Source organism: Cimex lectularius, unplaced genomic scaffold (assembly GCF_000648675.2).
Source record: "Cimex lectularius strain Harlan isolate CLEC.00 unplaced genomic scaffold, Clec_2.1 scaffold102, whole genome shotgun sequence".
NCBI classification, from domain to species: Eukaryota; Metazoa; Arthropoda; class Insecta; order Hemiptera; family Cimicidae; genus Cimex; species Cimex lectularius.
The window spans coordinates 1483180-1501360 of record NW_019394228.1 but is presented as its reverse complement, the minus strand read 5'-3'; the positions used below and the strand labels follow the sequence as shown (position 1 = coordinate 1501360).

Sequence of the window (18181 nt, the reverse complement as noted above, 5' to 3'; positions counted from 1 at the left end):
ATTTAGTTTACGTTAGAATAGTATGCTGGGCGGCGGTGCAGCGTATTATTTCAAGGCTCCACCGCTGCTCCGCTACCGCTACACCCTCCGACTCGGATTCTAGACAGAGGATATGCATATGTGATTGGATTTGTATATTGGAGTATGTATGTATTTAGTGTATGAGTGAGTGTGAGAATGACTAGTTTGAGGGAACGTAAGGGCGCCGAAATGACCAAAGAAGTCGATGGCGCCCGACTAAAGCCCAAACTCGGAGTCGCTCAGGTACCAAGGTGGGTGACTCCCCCTGATCTATCAGGGAGAGGCCGGAGGCCTTCCAAGAGGTCTCGTAATTCTAATTAAGACTGGACATGGAGTCTCCGCACAAGGATTATGAGACAACTTAACAGATTTGACCGACTACGCCGTCAAAGTTCAACTCTATACCAAGACATATTTGCGAACACTTTGGATACTGTTAATCAAAAGTCTTCAGATAAGTCAAAGCTCCTTACTGCGTACGGTACCTTACGTACATTCATTTCATCGACTAACTGATCCCGATTTTAAAATTGACGAGCTTTTAAATCCGAACTAACTTTACTGCCCAACACCTTATTACATTTTACCATTCCGAGAGGTCAGGTTATCTCAAATGATGATGACCTCCTCGCTTCTTAATTGCTTCTTATTTAGTGCTTCTTATTTAGTGTAAGTTTGGCTCGTTTCTCTTAATATGTGTCCTCCGGGTGCAATCCATGGTCGCAATGTGACTTTAAAAAACTATCTACGCACATTTTCAAATATGTGTTTTAAATTTACAGACGACAAATAAATTATTCTGAAAAGATGTACTTAACGCAAAGTCAATTACTTAGAAGAATAGCAGAGGCAACAAGTTTTATTCTTCAGAATTCAAAATAATAAACAATCCTTAAACATTTAACCTTAAAGTTCAATCAAACACTGATATTTAATGTTTAAAGCTTACTTTATCGGATAATTGAATGCTTATTTTAAAGGGAGAGATTTGATCGAGTTTTGTAACTAGGTATCGGTTCGGTTTAAAAAGCTGTTTTCCCCCGATGCCATGGTGAACAAAAGAAAAATAAAGACGGGGAAAAAATCGCTCCTGCTAATAGCCCTTATGGAATGGTAGGGCGTTTAGCCGAAAACTTGTTTATATTCCATTAGTCGAAGAGAGGGTGTATAAGGGGTGTGGAAATCAATTCAAAGCGTGTCACAACCAACCCCCATCCCCGATGCCGGAAACCACCGCATCCTTAGCCATACGTATACACCTCCCCACTTTCCTCGGAAGCGAAAGAACGAACCTATTTGCACGGCAGCAAGCATTGACATGATTTTGACCGCGTCTGATACTCCTGGTTAACATTAATTCCTGAACAGCTTTTAAATATTTGATAGTCAAATTTATTTTAGACATAAGTTCACTATTTTTCGTGGTCCGCTTGACCAATTAATATCATTCAATTAATTAAGGTTTTTAGTTGAGATAAAAAAGTCAGTGTCACGAGCGGGATTCGAACCCACAACCTTCGGCTTGATACGCCGCTACTCTACCACTTGAGCTATCGTGACTTCGATCCCCTCGGGCACTAACCTCCCATCTCAACCGCACCTTTTTTGATTTGACATTTGAAAAATGGCAAAAAGGAGGGAAAATTCAAAAGGTGGGTTTGAGATGGGAGGTTAGTGTCCGAGTGGATCAAGGTCACGATAGCTCAAGTGATAGAGTAGCGGCGTATCAAGCCGAAGGTCGTGGGTTCGAATCCCGCTCGAGACACTGACTTTTTTATCTCAACATAAAACCTTAATTAATTGTTTAGACAGAAATATAAACATAAAGCATAACAAGAAATAATTACTTAAAAAACTTCCAATACTTTTTAAATATGTTAGATCATTCAAAAATAAAATTAAAAACAACAAACAAACTAACATTTGCAAATCGTAAAAATCAAAATAATTCTATATATTGTTCTTTCCAATCAGTTAATATTTTAAGTCAGATCTGAAACTTTTTCTTTATAGACTATATGCATATTGCTAAAACATGGCCAGTATAAAGGCCAGGTCGGAAAGTTTTAAAAACAATTTTTGGACGGAATTCGGAACTTGTTAACATTTCTAATTTACAGAAATATTACAATCAAGTTGACAGATTTAAAAAGAAAAACTATTTATTCCATTCTATTATGTGCACAAAAAAAATAAGTTCTTCAAGTTTTCAAATAAAACCATTTGTTTGTAGTTTGGTCGTTTTCTACCATTTTGGCCCACAGATCTTGGCTGTTTTTGCTGTCCATTTCACACGTGGATTTGTGTAATTTCCCTTTGGTCCATTCCCTTTTATACGATTTTATATGGTTCCATAGATATATTTTCTGTCCTTTTTATTTTTTTAAAGACTTTTTCGTTTTTACATTTTGTTTAAAGCTTATGGCACAAGAATTCTCTAGATTTCGGTATGGTCGGGATAGCCAAGAACTTCCTTAAGATTGTTTTGTCCATATGGTCGAGATCTTGGCAGATAACGATTGAATTTGTCTTTTCATCCAGACCATACCAAGATCCAGAGTATTCAATATTTTGAACGGATTAAGAATTTCTGCTCTCTATAATAGCATTCAATTAATTAAGGTTTTTAGTTGAGATAAAAAAGTCAGTGTCACGAGCGGGATTCGAACCCACGCTTGATACGCTCGCTACTCTACCACCTGAGTTATCGTGACTTCGATCCACTCGGGCACTAACTTCCCATCTCAACCTCACCTTTTTTTAATTTTTGCCTTTTTTCAAGGCGTATCAAGCCAAAAGTCGTCGGTTCGAATCCCGCTCGCGACACTGACTTTTTTATCCTAACTAAAAACCTTAATTAATTGAATAATATTAATTGGTCAAGCGGACCACGAACACTATTGAATCTCTATAATAGTTTTATCTTCGTTTAAACTCTACTGTAAAATCAACCAATTAAACTTTGACCATGTTACAAGATAGTGTTAAAATCACAAATTATTGAATAGTTTTGCACCTACAAAAAAATTGTACTTTCGGAATTTTGAAGTATCGTTATATTGCCTGAATGAACTTATGGTTTAAGAATACACTTTTATTGAAGGTAGTCTTTATATTTTAAATCAAGTATACATTTTGTGATAATGCCAAAATACAAAATAAAGTAGGCATTGAAAGAACAATTTTATGATAAGAAAAAATTTGTAGCTAATTTCATTCTTTAAAATTATTTGGAATGAAATTTAATTTAAATGTGTGGTGATTAGTGACCTTAATCGATAATTATTCAGAAATCGTGGCCCTGAAGATGATCTCAATAAAGATCGAAACGTTGGCAAGATAAAGGAAATGTTTTTCTGAAACCTACATCACAACAGACCGGATCTCACGATTTCTGAATAATTTACAAATAAAAACAAATAATAATAAATTCGTTCTATTTTACAAAAATTGAAAAAATAATTAGCCTACGTGGAATTCGGTCTTCTTCTAATGAAACTGTACACACTATCGAGGAAAAACAAATAAATCATCAGAATAAAAATATTCACTACAATAGGTCAAATTCAGTCAAACAAATCTTGAAAAAAAAACATTGTACGAATGAAAACCAAAATCTTTTTCATAAAAGGAAAAACTATGTGTTTTTTCCTGACATCAAAAGAATAACCACAGTGTATTTGATAAATTTTACAGAAATTATTCGGTTTTCTTTAAATAAATAGAAACACGTACTTTTAAAATAAATATGATCATAATTCGCAAACAAATTACTGACAAAAGATAGAAAATCCGTCTGCCAGAGGATGTCGCCAAAATAAATTACTCGTCCTTGTAATGATAACAAAAATTAAATCAAAACATTTTATTAGTTTTAATTATTTGGGCTTAATATGCTTGTGGCCGACGTTTTTATAAACAATGTGATTCATATTTATTTATTTTTGCGTGTCACAATTGGAATGTCTCCATTTTCTTTCCTAGATGATGTTTATTAAGAAAGGAAGGGAGAGAGTGGAGGGAGAGAGAGAGAGAGTATAAAAAGAGTGATAGATAGATGGATGTATGGATAGATATGGTAGAGAAAGAGTGATAGATAGATAGATGGATAGAGAGAGAGAGAGAGAGAGAGAGAGAGAGAGTAGAGAAAGAGTGATAGACAGATGGATGGATAGATAGAGAGATATAGTAGAGAAACAGTGATAGGTAGATAGAGTAGAGAAAGAGAGATTGATAGATAGATGGATGAATAGATAGATAGATAGAGTAGAGAAAGAGTGATAGATAGATATATGGAAATCAGAAAGAAAGAGAAGAGAGATAGAGAGAGAAAGAAGAGAGAGAGAGAAAGATAGAGAGTGATGGATAGCTAGTTAGAGATATAGGGATAGATAAATAAATAGATTGAGACAGAAAGTCGATCAAATCCTGAGAAAGAGGGAGAATGAGCACTAGACTGGGGAAGAGGAAGAGGGAGTGCCGAAGCGAGTGAGAGAGAAAGAGAGAGGGAGAGAGACTGGCGGTCAAATCTTGAGAAAGTGGCAAAGAGAGAATGAGCGCCCGACTGGGGAAAAGGATGAGAAATTAATTGAATGATTGATAAATTAGATAGACAGATAGATAGATATATACATTGATAAGATAGAGGGAGATAGATACATAGGTAGATAGAGAGAGAGAGAGAGAGAGAGAGAGAGATAAGAGAGGCAAGTGTGAGGGGGAGAGAGAAGAGAGAGAGAGTGAGAGAGAGGGAGATGGAGAGGGAGAGAGAGAGAGAGAGGAAGAGAGAGAGAGAGAGGTTCCATAACCGAATGAGCAAGAATTAGACCAGTATAATCAAAGACAACCAAACAACAATATTTAATAGAAGTGGGTACACTTTGAGCCCTGAAGAGGATCTCAATAAAGATCGAAACGTTGTCGCGATAAAGAAAATTTTCTAAAACTTACGTCACGACAGACCGCATCTCACAATCTCCAAATTGAAGAATAGAACGTTTTTATTGGCTTATTACTGGACTTTCATCACTTTCTGTCGTTATTTCTAGTTCATCACACTGAAAATAAATCGCTACCCTTGATCCCAAATGTCAGAACTGTATCGCTTTGTCTGTCCGTGGGTAGAACGTCAACTGTTTCAGATTAGCCTTAAAAGGAGGGGAACGTATGTGACCTCATTACAATTGCAAATTAATAAAGCGAGAGGGTGGGCGGCGGATAATGTTTTATTGCCTCCCTTAATAGATCAATCGTCGACTGATCGGGTGCACCATCCTGGAAAAATCGAAAAGGAGGGGAGGAGGATTATCCCTAATGTTATTACTGACAAAAAAAATGTTTTAGAATCATTAACTAACAGTAGGAATAGGATTCGAAAAATTAAAAGAGCTAATTGCTTAATTAAAAACGAATAATAAAAATCGTATTTAAATTAACAACTGACACGACCAAAATTTTATTTATACTGGCCAATGAGTCCTTTTTTCTACTTCTGTTTAGTCTACTTATATGTAAGTAATCTATACCTTACTTTAAACCTTTAAATCTTCAATTTATACCTTGTTCCTATTATGATAGTACATAAATATTTTTCATAGTTCTTCTTTAAGGCGTAGTAGGGTCTACAAATTATGTCTCTATTTTTTCTTTTAAGCCAAGAGAAGACTTTATGGTTTTATGGTTTTAATTGATCCGTTTGTTCAAGGTGATCGACTGTTGGATATTCCTTGCAAAGTTTGTGGGGATAGAAGTTCCGGAAAGCACTACGGTATATACAGTTGTGACGGTAGGTGTGAAAATTTTTCAAGGGAAAAAACCCCGCTTCGAAAAAAGACGTGTATATTCCAAAAGAGCCGTTTTCAGGTTGTTCTGGTTTTTTCAAAAGGAGCATCCACAGGAACAGAGTTTACACTTGCAAAGCCCAAGGAGATCTTAAAGGCCGATGTCCAATTGACAAAACACACAGAAATCAGTGTAGAGCCTGCCGTCTGACGAAGTGTTTCCAGTCAGCGATGAACAAAGACGGTAAGCGACATAATTTTCCTCTTTGACCATTTTAAAACTATCATAAAATTGAAAAAATTATATACAATTTAATTTATACAATTTTGTGTTGCAAGCATGTTATATCTGTCAGTTCAGTAGACTATTAACGAAAGTAGGTTACCGACCTGGAATCTGATTTTTCTAACGATACAATGTCAAAAATATAGGATAGTAACTTACATTTTTTTAAATATATTTTTGTCCCAATTTATACATGTGAGTGATGATTTGAGTTTTGACCTAGAATAACTTAATAGTAAGCAAGACCGTATTAAACAAGATTAGATATGTAAAAAGTTACAAAAACCAACAGACGCGTTCAGTAAAATAGGTTTAAAAAAATCGTATTTAAAAAGCCTAATTCGGATTAATTTTAAGCACCCAGTAAGTACTAAAATGCGATGTTAATAGTAATAAAAATTAAATTCACTAGTTTTTGTGGTCCGCTAGACCAATTAATTAAGGTTTTTACTTGAGATAAAAAAGTCAGTGTCACGAGCGGGATTCGAACCCACGACGATACGCAGCTACTCTGCCACTTGATCTATCGTGACTTCGATCCCATCGGGCACTAACCTCCCATCTCAACCGCACCTTTTTTGATTTGACATTTGAAAAATGGCAAAAAGGAGGGAAAATTCAAAAGGTGGGGTATAGCTCAAGTGGTAGTTTAGCGGCGTATCAAGCTGAAGGTCGTGGGTTCGAATCCCGCTCGTGACAATGACTTTTTTATCTCAACTTAAAACCTTAATTAATTGTTTAGACAGAAGTATAAGCATAAAGCATAACAAGAAATAATTACTTAAAAAACCTCCAATACTTTTTAAATATGTTAGATCATTCAAAAATAAAATTAAAAAACAACAAACAAACTAACATTTGCAAATCATAGAAATCAAAATAATTCAATATACTGTTCTTTCCAATCAGTTAATATTTTAAGTCAAATCTGAAACTTCTTCTTTATAGACTATATGCATATTGCTAAAACATAGCGAGAATAAACGGGCCAGGTCGGAAAGTGGTTGGAATTTTGGACATTGACAATGGAAAGTTTGGACGGAATTCGGAACTTGTTAACATTTCTAATTTACAGGAATATTACAATCAAGTTGACAGATTTAAACAGAAAAACTATTTATTCTATTCTAATTTGTGCCAAAAAAAAGAAATTTGTCAAGTTTTCAAATAACACCATTTGTTTGTACTTTGGTCGTTTTCTACCATTTTGGGCCACAGATCATGGCTGTTTTTGCTGTCCATTTCACAGCTAGATCTGTGTAATTTCCCTTTGGTCCATTCCCTTTTATACGATTTTATATGGTTCCATAGATATATTTTCACCAACCTAATAATTAATTTCACTAGTTTCGTGGTCCGCTTGACCAATTAATATCATACAATTAATTAAGGTTTTTAGTTGAGATAAAAAANTTGAGATTTTTTCGAGAGGGAAAAATTTGAAAAATACTTATTACATATAAACTAGAAGTTAAAAATACCTGAGATAGATTAAATCCGTTTTGGTTCCCCCCAACTGCAAGACTAACGGGCTGAAACGAAATAAATTATTGTTAATTACTTGTATTCGGACCGTTGCGAATCGATGATATGTGAAGTGTGAATCATGGGAATACCAGCACACGTTCATCCGGCTTAGGATCACAGACAAGTGATTTGTGTTAAACCTTCAACCCTCTCGTTTAATTTTTTAACGAATGCCCGATGAATGATGAAAGACGACTCGAAAGAGGGAAGAAATACGAATATACGAGGGGCGTGAACCGACTTAATCGACATAGGAATCTCTCTCCAAGAGTACTTAACTTTAAAGCGCTTCTTGGCCCTGGAGATGAATTAAAAGGCCCCGGGGCGTTTCAATCTTTCCCATAAACCACTCTAACTCGGGTGACAACCCTAGACCTCCCCGAGGCGTCATCCTTTCTTTCTCACTCAGATTTTCCAGAGTTCCTTCAACTTATGCTATATACGTTGTGGCAATATTCAATTTCGCAACTATCGTTTATACAAATAAACAAGAAGTCTTTTAAACTCCATCCGCGGTCAGCGTCAATGTTGCTTCAAACAAGTTGGTACGCCTACGTGTAAAACAAACACATCCGAAGATTTAAAAATGAAGTTATTTGTTTTGAAATATCTTCCGTGATTACTGCAAAGTCAGAAAACCACCATGGAGATTCCAAAGTATACAACTGATTTAATCATTTTTGCTAAACCCTGAAACAATTTAAACTGATTTATTAGCGTGATCATCGGAACTTCTCTTATTACAGAGTATTAACGAAATTATGATCTTCATTGAAAATTGCCTGTTAGTCTGTAAGCCTCTACTGAGAAACGTTTCTATAAAAGAAGAGAAAATTGAAATTGTTAATACTTAAAAATATCATTTTTCATTGTCATTTTCTCAATGCTCATTTTTTTAAATAAAGTAAGTTTAGTTAAATAAATTCTCCATAGGTGGTAGCTTCATTTTTCTAGAACTGGTGCTTCTCAGTTCATCTATTTTTATTAGTTATAACTACAAATTTTCCATGTGTTTTTCTTTAAAGATATATATATGTAGACACATAAAAATTGTCTACTTGTGTCACCTGGGTGTTTGATCATCAATGTTTTTTCCAGTAATTCTTTACTTGGTTTTGGATTAATGATTTGTGTGAAATAGAAAATTGAATAAGATAAATTCGCTTTTAATTATAGAGAGTTTTTTAAGTGCAATTTCAGGATACCTCACCTCAAGACCGAGACGTCGTGATGGTTTAGCCTATTAGTTGCCCCCGACTCAAATAACTCCGGGTTTTAAAGATTGAAGTCGTTTTACGATAGTATTTAAACTACAAGGTTATATAGCGTCCAACACAAATCTCGTATACTTACATTTTAACAGGACTACTTGTCTTTGGGGTTTTTTAACCTCCGGTGTTTTTGTGTCGGTGTTTTTGAAAAACAGGCCAGTTGTAAGTACATTTCGAACCTGGGAACTTTACCTTATGTTACTGCATAAAAGAAACTATACATAATGAACAATTTAAACTTAATATAATAAGATTTTGATGGATGTAAATTTCTGAAATTCCAAAAAAATTAATGTAAAAATATCATGTTATCAAAAAAACCCTCTTTCCCAACGTACTCACTCAAAAACATTGACACATTTAAAAATTGCACTTGATTGTATACAAGTTTAAACATGGCGTCTTCTCAACTTCCGTTTTCTTAAAAAGTCGCTGTGGTGGTTAACTTAAAAAAACGGGTTAGATCGTAGAGAAAATATTCTTAATAGTGCCTTACTCTCCTCTCATTTTTTTATTCTGAAATCAATTTTTTAATGTAAAGAATCTCATTACTATGGAAAAAAGAAGCATAGATACCCTAAAGTCCGTGATAAGTACATAAAAAATATGAAAAGGTTTAAAGTACTGAAGATAGAATGACTATGAATAAATTCCCCCCTCCAATTTGACTACTTTTTGACGGAGAAAATTCAAATTCTTTTAGCCACAAAAAATATTTGATATGCGGCTTCGCACCAAAACACGCGCTAAATATAATTTTTTTAAAGGTCAGATTCTTCACTTCACAAATGCTTCTGATTTTATCCTTCTAAAAACACATAAAAAGTCACAACTTCGAAATAACTCCATCGATCCACAGAAAACTTTAAAAAAAGTCAAAAACATTATAAACTATTCATAATGGCATACTAAATAAATTAGAATCGCAAATATAAAATAAAACGTATAAGGAGTCTATTTCGTTGTTTGTTGTTTATTTCATCCTTTTTTTCTCACTATTGGCGTCAAAATCTAAACATTCTTGGCACAGGCTGAAAGAAAGAAAAGTCACCTTTCCGACATTTGTAATAAATTCATTATTTTTAGTAGTCTGATTGACTAAATTACTTCTTTCAATTAATTCATCTTTTTATGTAAGGTCTTGGTTGAAATTAAAAATCTAGTGTCACGAGTGGGATTCGAACTCACGACCTTCGTGACACTAACATTTTCATTTCAACCAAAACCTTGCATAAAAAGATTAATTTTTCATAAAGTTAAATTTGGATAAAACCCGAAGTGGTTTCGGTGGAACTGGAGAAGGGTGAAAAAATTTCACTGTTTAATCCAGCTAAAAATGTTTATTTTTGCTTATGTTGACTAAATTACTTCTTTCAATTAATTCATCTTTTTATGTAAGGTCTTGATTGAAATGAAAAAGCTAGTGTCACGAGTGGGATTCGAACCCACGACCTTCGTGACATTAACATTTTCATTTCAACCAAAACCTTGCATAAAAAGATTAATTTTTAATCAAGTTAAATTTGGACAAAACCCAAAGTGGTTTAGGTGGAACAGGACAAGGGAGAAAAAAAAAATTCACCGTTTAATCCCGCTAAAAATATTTATTTTTGTTTTGGCATAAAAATTTGTATTAAAGGTTTTACAGCGAGCTTAAAACAAACCCGAATTGTTTGTTTTCTTTTCTTTTATTTTCGAAAGGTTTTTTGTTGGCCTACTTTAGTGGAAGCGCCGTTTGATTTTTGTAACTTTTTGTATATCTTATCTCATTTATTATAAAAAGTATATAATATACGTTTAAATATAAATTAATAATCATAAAAAATTGAATATTAATAAAGAAAATAAACTGTCCTTTGGTTCTTTTTATTTATCATTGTCTGTGAAATAGGTCGTTGATATTTATTGCGTCGGAAACATAAAAAAAATTGTATGGACCTTTAAAATGGAAAGGTGGGAAACGAGTATCCGGAATAAGCTATAAATCCAGAATAAGAATCTACTTGGCACAGGTAACAAAAGGCCGTTGTAATGTCCGCCGGCGGCTATATTCCCCGTCGAGTGATACCTATCAGGTCCAACAAAAGGTGGGCAATATCTCTGAAATCTAAGCTCCCCCTGGGTTGTAACAATTCCCGATATAACATTTTCCTTTCTGTAATAGAAATACACTCAGTTCGGAAGGGGGAAGATGGTCTGAACGTATGAATATTAAGCCGGGGGTTTGAGAAAACCCAAGACGGATTTTTTTTACACGAACACACAAAAGGTCGGTGAATCCACGGGAATCACGTTGAAATCCAGCGGGCCAACCGGGAGAAATGTCTCCACAAACAATGTCCGCTCTGTTTTCGCGCTGTGCAAATATTTGAGTGCTGGAATTGTTAGAATTGCGAGTCAAATTGTTGGAACAAGTGTCAAACTCCAGGTTTTTTATCTTTATTAAAATTAACACATTTCCGGCTAATTCCGATAACCCCTCTTTAACAGATGGGTTATAATCATATAAACAAAACAAAAATGTTGACTTAAGGATGTATAAAAGATAATACTTGTAAAAATAAAAATTCCTAAATAAATATGAAATCGTCACCTGAAGACTTTGAATTAACCCGAAATGCATTCATTTTAATAAAGAGATAAAAAATACTAAAGTTGTTCAATAAACTACCACCAATGTCCGTGGATGAATTGAAACCTGTAAAAAAATAAGAGACCAAAAATAATTCATTTTCGTNGTAACATGAATACAGACTTTTTCGAAAAGCAGTCGTCTCTCCAAGTCCAACTCTCTGCCCAGGATCCTAGGGGAGTCCAACTTGAAGAAATGACCACTTTCTGTCGCATGTGTTGCCAATCCCGTGGTTTTCTTTCTATTTTTACAGTCCAGTTTATGTTGGTTCATTCTTATTTCAATTTTTTGTTTTGTTTGCCCAACATATTGGATATGGCAACCCGCACATGACACGTTGTAAATCACATTTGACTGTGAGCTTATTGGCTCCTTCGCCTTTAGGTTTGAATGTAAACATCTAAGGTTATTTTTAAATTTATACGTGACACCAATTTTTCCCATCTTATCTTTAAACAATTTCTTAATTTTCGGGGATACATTAGGTACATATGTGATTGATCTAAATGAAATTGGCTTATCACTCCTCTCCATCTTGGCATTGGGGGTAATGTTATCCATTAGAGCAGCATTTTGAACACATTTTTCTTTAAAATCATTTATGGGCCTATTTATCAGTGCCACCGGTTGGTGGTTTGTTTGTTTTCAATAAATTAGGCCCTGAAGATGGCGGAACATTCGCCGAAAGCTTGGTGAAACCCAATGGTGATGTTTTTTATTCACCTGTCAAATGACCTCAAGAAGATCCAATACATCATTTCCGGCTAATTCCGACAACCCCTCTTTAACAGACGATATAAACATATGAACAAATCAATAAATATTGATTTAAGGATATACGAAAGATAACTTATAAAAATAAAAATGCATAAATAAATATGGAATCGTCACCTGAAGACTTTGAATTAACCCGAAATGCAATCATTTTAATAAAGAGAGAAAAAAATACTGAAGTTGTTCAATGAACTACTACCAATTTCCATGGATAAAGTGAAACCAGTAAAAATAAAATACTTTTAAAAAAATCTTTTTTATCCCCTTGCTTATTAGTCAATTGAGTCAAATGTCTTATAATCCATAATTTTCAGATAATAATCTCATTTATTCGTAAGAATTATTCACCCCTATGGGCTTCCCAACATAACTTATTCGGTCGTTAACGATCATTTTGGTCTGCTTACGCGCGCTGAGTAAAGACACAAACAGTAAACCAAAAAGTGACCCATTTTAATGATTTCACTTACTTTAAACTTACATTTCACTTACTAAAAAATAAAAGTAGAAAAATAGGAAAACTCGTGGATCTGACATTACAAACAAGATGAAGAATTTAAAAAAAAATATGGTAAAGAATTTCACCAATTATTTTGTTGATTTGCATATTCAACTTCTTTTTTTTGTTGGGTATTTTCAAAAACAATCTTTTAAAAAAACCATAATCGTGAATAGTGCACCCCAAAAATACATTCCTATCAGCTTTAATTAAAGTCTTTGACGAAATTAAAGATGCCAGGCATAAGGACTAGACGGATTTACAAAAAACTACTACCCGAATTTGGCTTTCGTTTTTCTGATGGAAACCACATTATTAAAGATTCGTGATGATATAATCTGAAGATAAAAATAAATGAGATCAAAGTATTTTATATTCGGACAAATCACACTCATTTCTACTTTGACATCATACTTGATATAAATGATTAGCCTTCAATAATTAATTAGAATTTGTTTTAATTTTTTAAATTTAATTAATGCAGATAATAAAGCGTATAATGAACTTCCCATCTCAACCTACAACCTTTCGAATTTCCCTAAGTTTTGTAATTTTTCAAAATTTGAAAGGTTGTAGGTTGAGATAGGGAGTTGGTGTCTGAATGGATCGAAGTCACGATAGCACAAGCGGTAGAGTAGCGGCGTATTGAGCTGAAGCGGTCGTGGGTTCGAATCCCGCTCGTGACGCTGACTTTTTTACCTCAACCAAGACCTTAGGATGAATAATTAATTGAACATTGCTGTACGTTTGTTGTACGGTGGATTTTGTCGTTTCTCGTCTAATTTATATTTTCTTTTTATTGACTATGTTGTAAGCTGTTGATATTGAATAATGTTGAGCTCTTGGTATCACTGCCACGAGTTTAGAGACCGGTAGATGTGCCTGTTACGAGTTCTTTGTATGTCATATGTTCGAATTAATAATTTTATGAATTTTAATTCAAACTTTTACTTCGTTTTCGTTGAAATAAAGTCCTGATGAGGGCGTCATAGACGGCCGAAAGCTTGATAAAAGAAGCAGTGTTTTCTTTTTCCTTGGATAAGTGTAAGATTGTGAAATCAGAACAAACAAAGGTGTAAACGCCGCTTGGGAGTAATCTCGATATAAATTAATACCAGTATTGATGATGCAGATGAGCTGTAATCCCAACGTTGATGGCCTTCCCAACAGTATTTGAACAAACGAAGTGATTGGAAGGAAAACATCGGTTAACCTCATTCCCTCTATAATAATATATCCAGGGCGGGTGTACGATCCAAATAATTGGGCAGCGCTCTGTCCTCACATTTGCATATATGTTTGAGGATATGGAATTAATTGCTTACCGACCAATCAGTACAATAATCACCGAGGTTGGCTCCAAACGGTGAAACAGTGCACGCCTTTAATAGACAGTCAAATAATTTTATCGTCTGTTATCTCAGCACACATTCAATCAACCTGTAATTGAAATTTACAAGAGTAATAATAATAATAAAGTTTATTAAACTTGTAAACAATGTACGCAATAAAAAATAAACGTTTAAAAAATAAACGGCATTGTTACTCCGTCTGCGGGAAGGTCGTGAGAACAGTTATAATACTAATAATGATAACAATTAATTAATCTTTTTATGTAAGGTCTTGGTTGAAATGAAAAAGCTAGTAGAAAAAGCTTCGGCTAAATACGCCGTTGCTTTACCACTTGAGCCATCGCGACTTCGATCCACTCGGACACCAACTCCCCATCTCAACCTACAACCTTTCAAATTTTGAAAAATTACAAAAAGGAGGGAAAATTCGAAAGGTTGTAGGTCGAGATGGGAAGTTCGTATCCGAGTGTATCGATGTCGCGATATCTGAAGGGGTAGAGCAGCGGCGTATTTAGCTGAAGGTCGTGGGTTCGAATCCCGCTCGTGGCACTGACTTTTTTACCTCAACCAATACCTTAGGAAGAATAATTAATTGAACTTTGTTGTACGGTGGATTTTGTCGTTTCTTGTCTAATTTAATTTTCCAATCCCGCTTGTGGCACTGCCTTTTTCATTTCGGCCAAAATCTTTACGTAAAAAGATTATTTAATCTAAAAAAGTAATTTGGTCAATAGACAACTAAATATAATGGATTTGATAATAATAATAACAACGCAGTTGCCCCTGGCCGATTACTCGATGTGTCCCACATAATAGAGGGATGTCATGCCTCGGCTCCATACAGAGAGCGTGTAGGTATGTCGTCGGATTTAAGAATGGCGAGTTTCAGGGTCCCCTGTTCCGCTTTTTAGGAGAATTGGGAATTTTTTTGGTGACGTCAAAATATGTTGTTTCTGTTTTTGTAAGAGTGAATGTATTTATTAGAGTGAATGGGGAGAGGTTGATGGTGTAATAGTATCCCCATCGACCCCCAATTAGATTCTCAAGTGCTCCATCTACTAAAAAGAATGAATGCGATGTTATGAAGGTGTGAATGTATTTATTTGCGTGAATGCGTATTGAATGTGCAATGTTTTTGCATGCGCTCGGGGCTGAAATGACCAAGCTAACAAAAAAAAACAATAAAGTAAAATATATAAATTAAATAAATAATTGTATACTGCGAAATAATATTAACCCATCTGATTATATATTATTGTAAACGGATAACAAACGTATACATTTTTCTGAAATAAAATAAATAATTTATTAGAAACTAATATAATAAAGTAATTAAATGGAATAAACACAATAAAAAGTAGATGAAGTAGAAGAAATAAGGATAAACAACAATAAAAAGGAAAATACATATAAGAATGAAGGAGAACTAAAAATAATAATAATGAGGAGTAATAGATAGATAAAACTATGTGTGGGGGTTAGTGACCGTTAATCGATAATTATTTAGAAATCGTGAGATGCGGTCTGGTGTGATGTAGGTTTCAGAAAAACATTTTCTTTATCGTGCCAACGTTTCGANGACAACTTAAACTCTTTTCTTGAGAATACACTGCACCCAAAGAACAATCGTCTCTATTTAGAAGGAATAGGGCAAACCGCATTAAAATTAAAAAAGTCCTCCATTGGTTTTAAGTTCAGAAGGCGTTCTTCTAGTTCAGAAGGTTGGTACGGTTTTTAGTTCATGTTAAGCAACTCGCCCCTTAACTTCACCAACCATCGATCGAGGATCTAAATTCTGCTTGTTTTTCCATTCGGATTTAATTCCCTGTGTAGTGTGTACTGTTGGGACATCGTGGCTCTTGCAACAAACTCTTCTCTTAGAAATTTTCTAACCGATATAATTAAAGAATGTAGGTTTGTTTTAAGTGTGAGTACCATCAAAATTAGGGTTAAGGATAGCGTTGGAGTCATCGTGGTTACGAGCTAGAGCTAGATTTATAAATTTACAAGAGAAATTATTATATATTTTTATTTTATACTTATAATTATTCAGAAAACGTGAGATGAGGTCTGGTGTGATGTAGGCTTCAGAAAAACATTTTCTTTATCGTGCCAACGTTTCGATCTTTATCGAGATCATCTTCAGGGCTCAAAGTGTTTGTCTTCTGTGTAATTGTGCCATTCTTGCTTGTCGTGTTGAGAGTACTACTACTATGAAAAATATAAATATATTTAGAAAAATTACCTGAACTTTACAAAGTTTCTAATATTAGATTCTGAAGGTAAATTATTATCTAAATTAAATAGTTTTTTCACCACCTAAGAAGACGTTTGCACGATTGCTTGACAGACATTGTTTATACCGTAAGAAAAGAGAAAAACAAGCATCTCCAAATTTGCTGAAAAAGAGAAGAAGTGGAATTAATTAGCTAAGGGATTAGAGGGTGAAGATTGAAGTGGTTGAAAATAGGAGAGAAAAAAATAATCCTCGGATGATCCCATTTGGAGGAAAAGAAGAAGTAGACTAATGACATTATCCCCGGACGAGAGGAGCGTTCGTGTGTTATGGTGCGTCTCGCTTAATCCACCCCTGCTCCAACTGGCAAGAGAAATGGCGAAGGGTTGAGCCAATTATGTTTTCTTTCGAATTTTGAGATTTCCAACTTATCACTTCCGATGCTAATTCCTTTTAACTCTTCTTTAAAATTCATCGTCACACTTTTTTTCAGCTTATAATTCAGGGGGGAAGTTTAAAAAGGGTTCTTTGTTTACTCCTTCTGATATCTTTCCTTTTCTGTCTTTTAAGTATAAATCTCATTCTGGTAGTCGCCGGGGAAAAGCTTTTAAAGCGCTTGAAGCTTGTTGAACCATCTGAAAATGTCCAAACTCCATTTAATTCTATGTTTTTAACTGGTTTTCAGGAAGGCAAAAGAAATCTTTGCACCAGTTCTCTCTTGGCAGTCATTTTACGATTAAACATCGACCCTTTGATTCCCTTAAAAAAAATAATCACATGAACAATTTAATACAATCCACCTTTTTGTTAATAAATGAACAAAACTAAATTCGATCCCTATCTCAAAGGGGAAAAGAAGCACAAACGTGAAAAAGGGCAAAAAATATTCTGAGATAAAGGAGGCCTGATAAAGAGAGAGAAGATATAAAGTGAAAAGTTAATATTTACCAAGGTGCTTGTTCTACCCGTCCTCAATCACCAAGTCTAATATTGAACCAGGCGTTTTGCATGGCAATTAAAAAGGGACATGGGGGCCGTCGTTATCCCTTTCTATCCCTCCAAAAGGCTCAAAGGACATGTTTCAAGTCTGGCCTCTTCTTAATTAAACGTCTCTCATCGCACAAAGCTTACTGGAGGTTCTATAATTGAAAAATATTCTCTTTCCCCCAAGAAGTAGAACACCTTCTATCAGGCCCTCGTTAACATTCCTGCCGCATCCACTAAAATTGACCGGTTCCTTTAAAAGAAATATTATAAACTTTTTTTGGGCACTCTCAACACGACAGATAAGAATGGCACACCTGCACGGAAAACAAACATTTTGAGCCCTGAAGATGATCTCAATAAAGGTCGAAACGTTGGCACAATAAAGAAGACGTTTGTCTAAAACCTACGTCACACCAGACCGCATCTCACGATCTCCGAATAATCATTGTAAACTTTTTTTAAATCAGAACATAACAATTCGATTCACACAGGCTTATTAAATTATATTCAATTCAAATTAACCAACAATGGACTTTGATTAGTCTAGAGATCGGATTTTTATGCATTTCCATATTTTTTGCCAGCAGATACGACCGAGGAAATACATTTTCTATCCTAATCATATATCTCTATAAATTTTATAGAGTATATTTTGGCATATTTGATGAAAATCGCATAAAATTGCATATTTGAAGGATTTTTACGTAAAATCGTATTTATCGCGCAAAATATTTAAAAGATTATATTGGTTTTCGAGGGAAGCATTAAAAAAATCTGTAAAAAAAATAACAAGTTAATCTTACCGCCGAGCTGAGT

The 18181-nt window shown here is 34.5% G+C and overlaps 1 protein-coding gene across 1 annotated transcript in view; it reads left to right on the top strand.

The window, feature by feature from the left end:
- Positions 1–18181, top strand: part of LOC106665447 (nuclear receptor subfamily 2 group E member 1-like) — a 38808-nt gene that overhangs the window by 5065 nt on the left and 15562 nt on the right. The window contains exons 2-3 of the mRNA XM_024230371.1: positions 5726–5806; positions 5884–6045. Coding sequence (XP_024086139.1) covers positions 5726–5806; positions 5884–6045 — 243 coding nt within the window. The remainder of the gene's footprint in view (positions 1–5725; positions 5807–5883; positions 6046–18181) is intronic.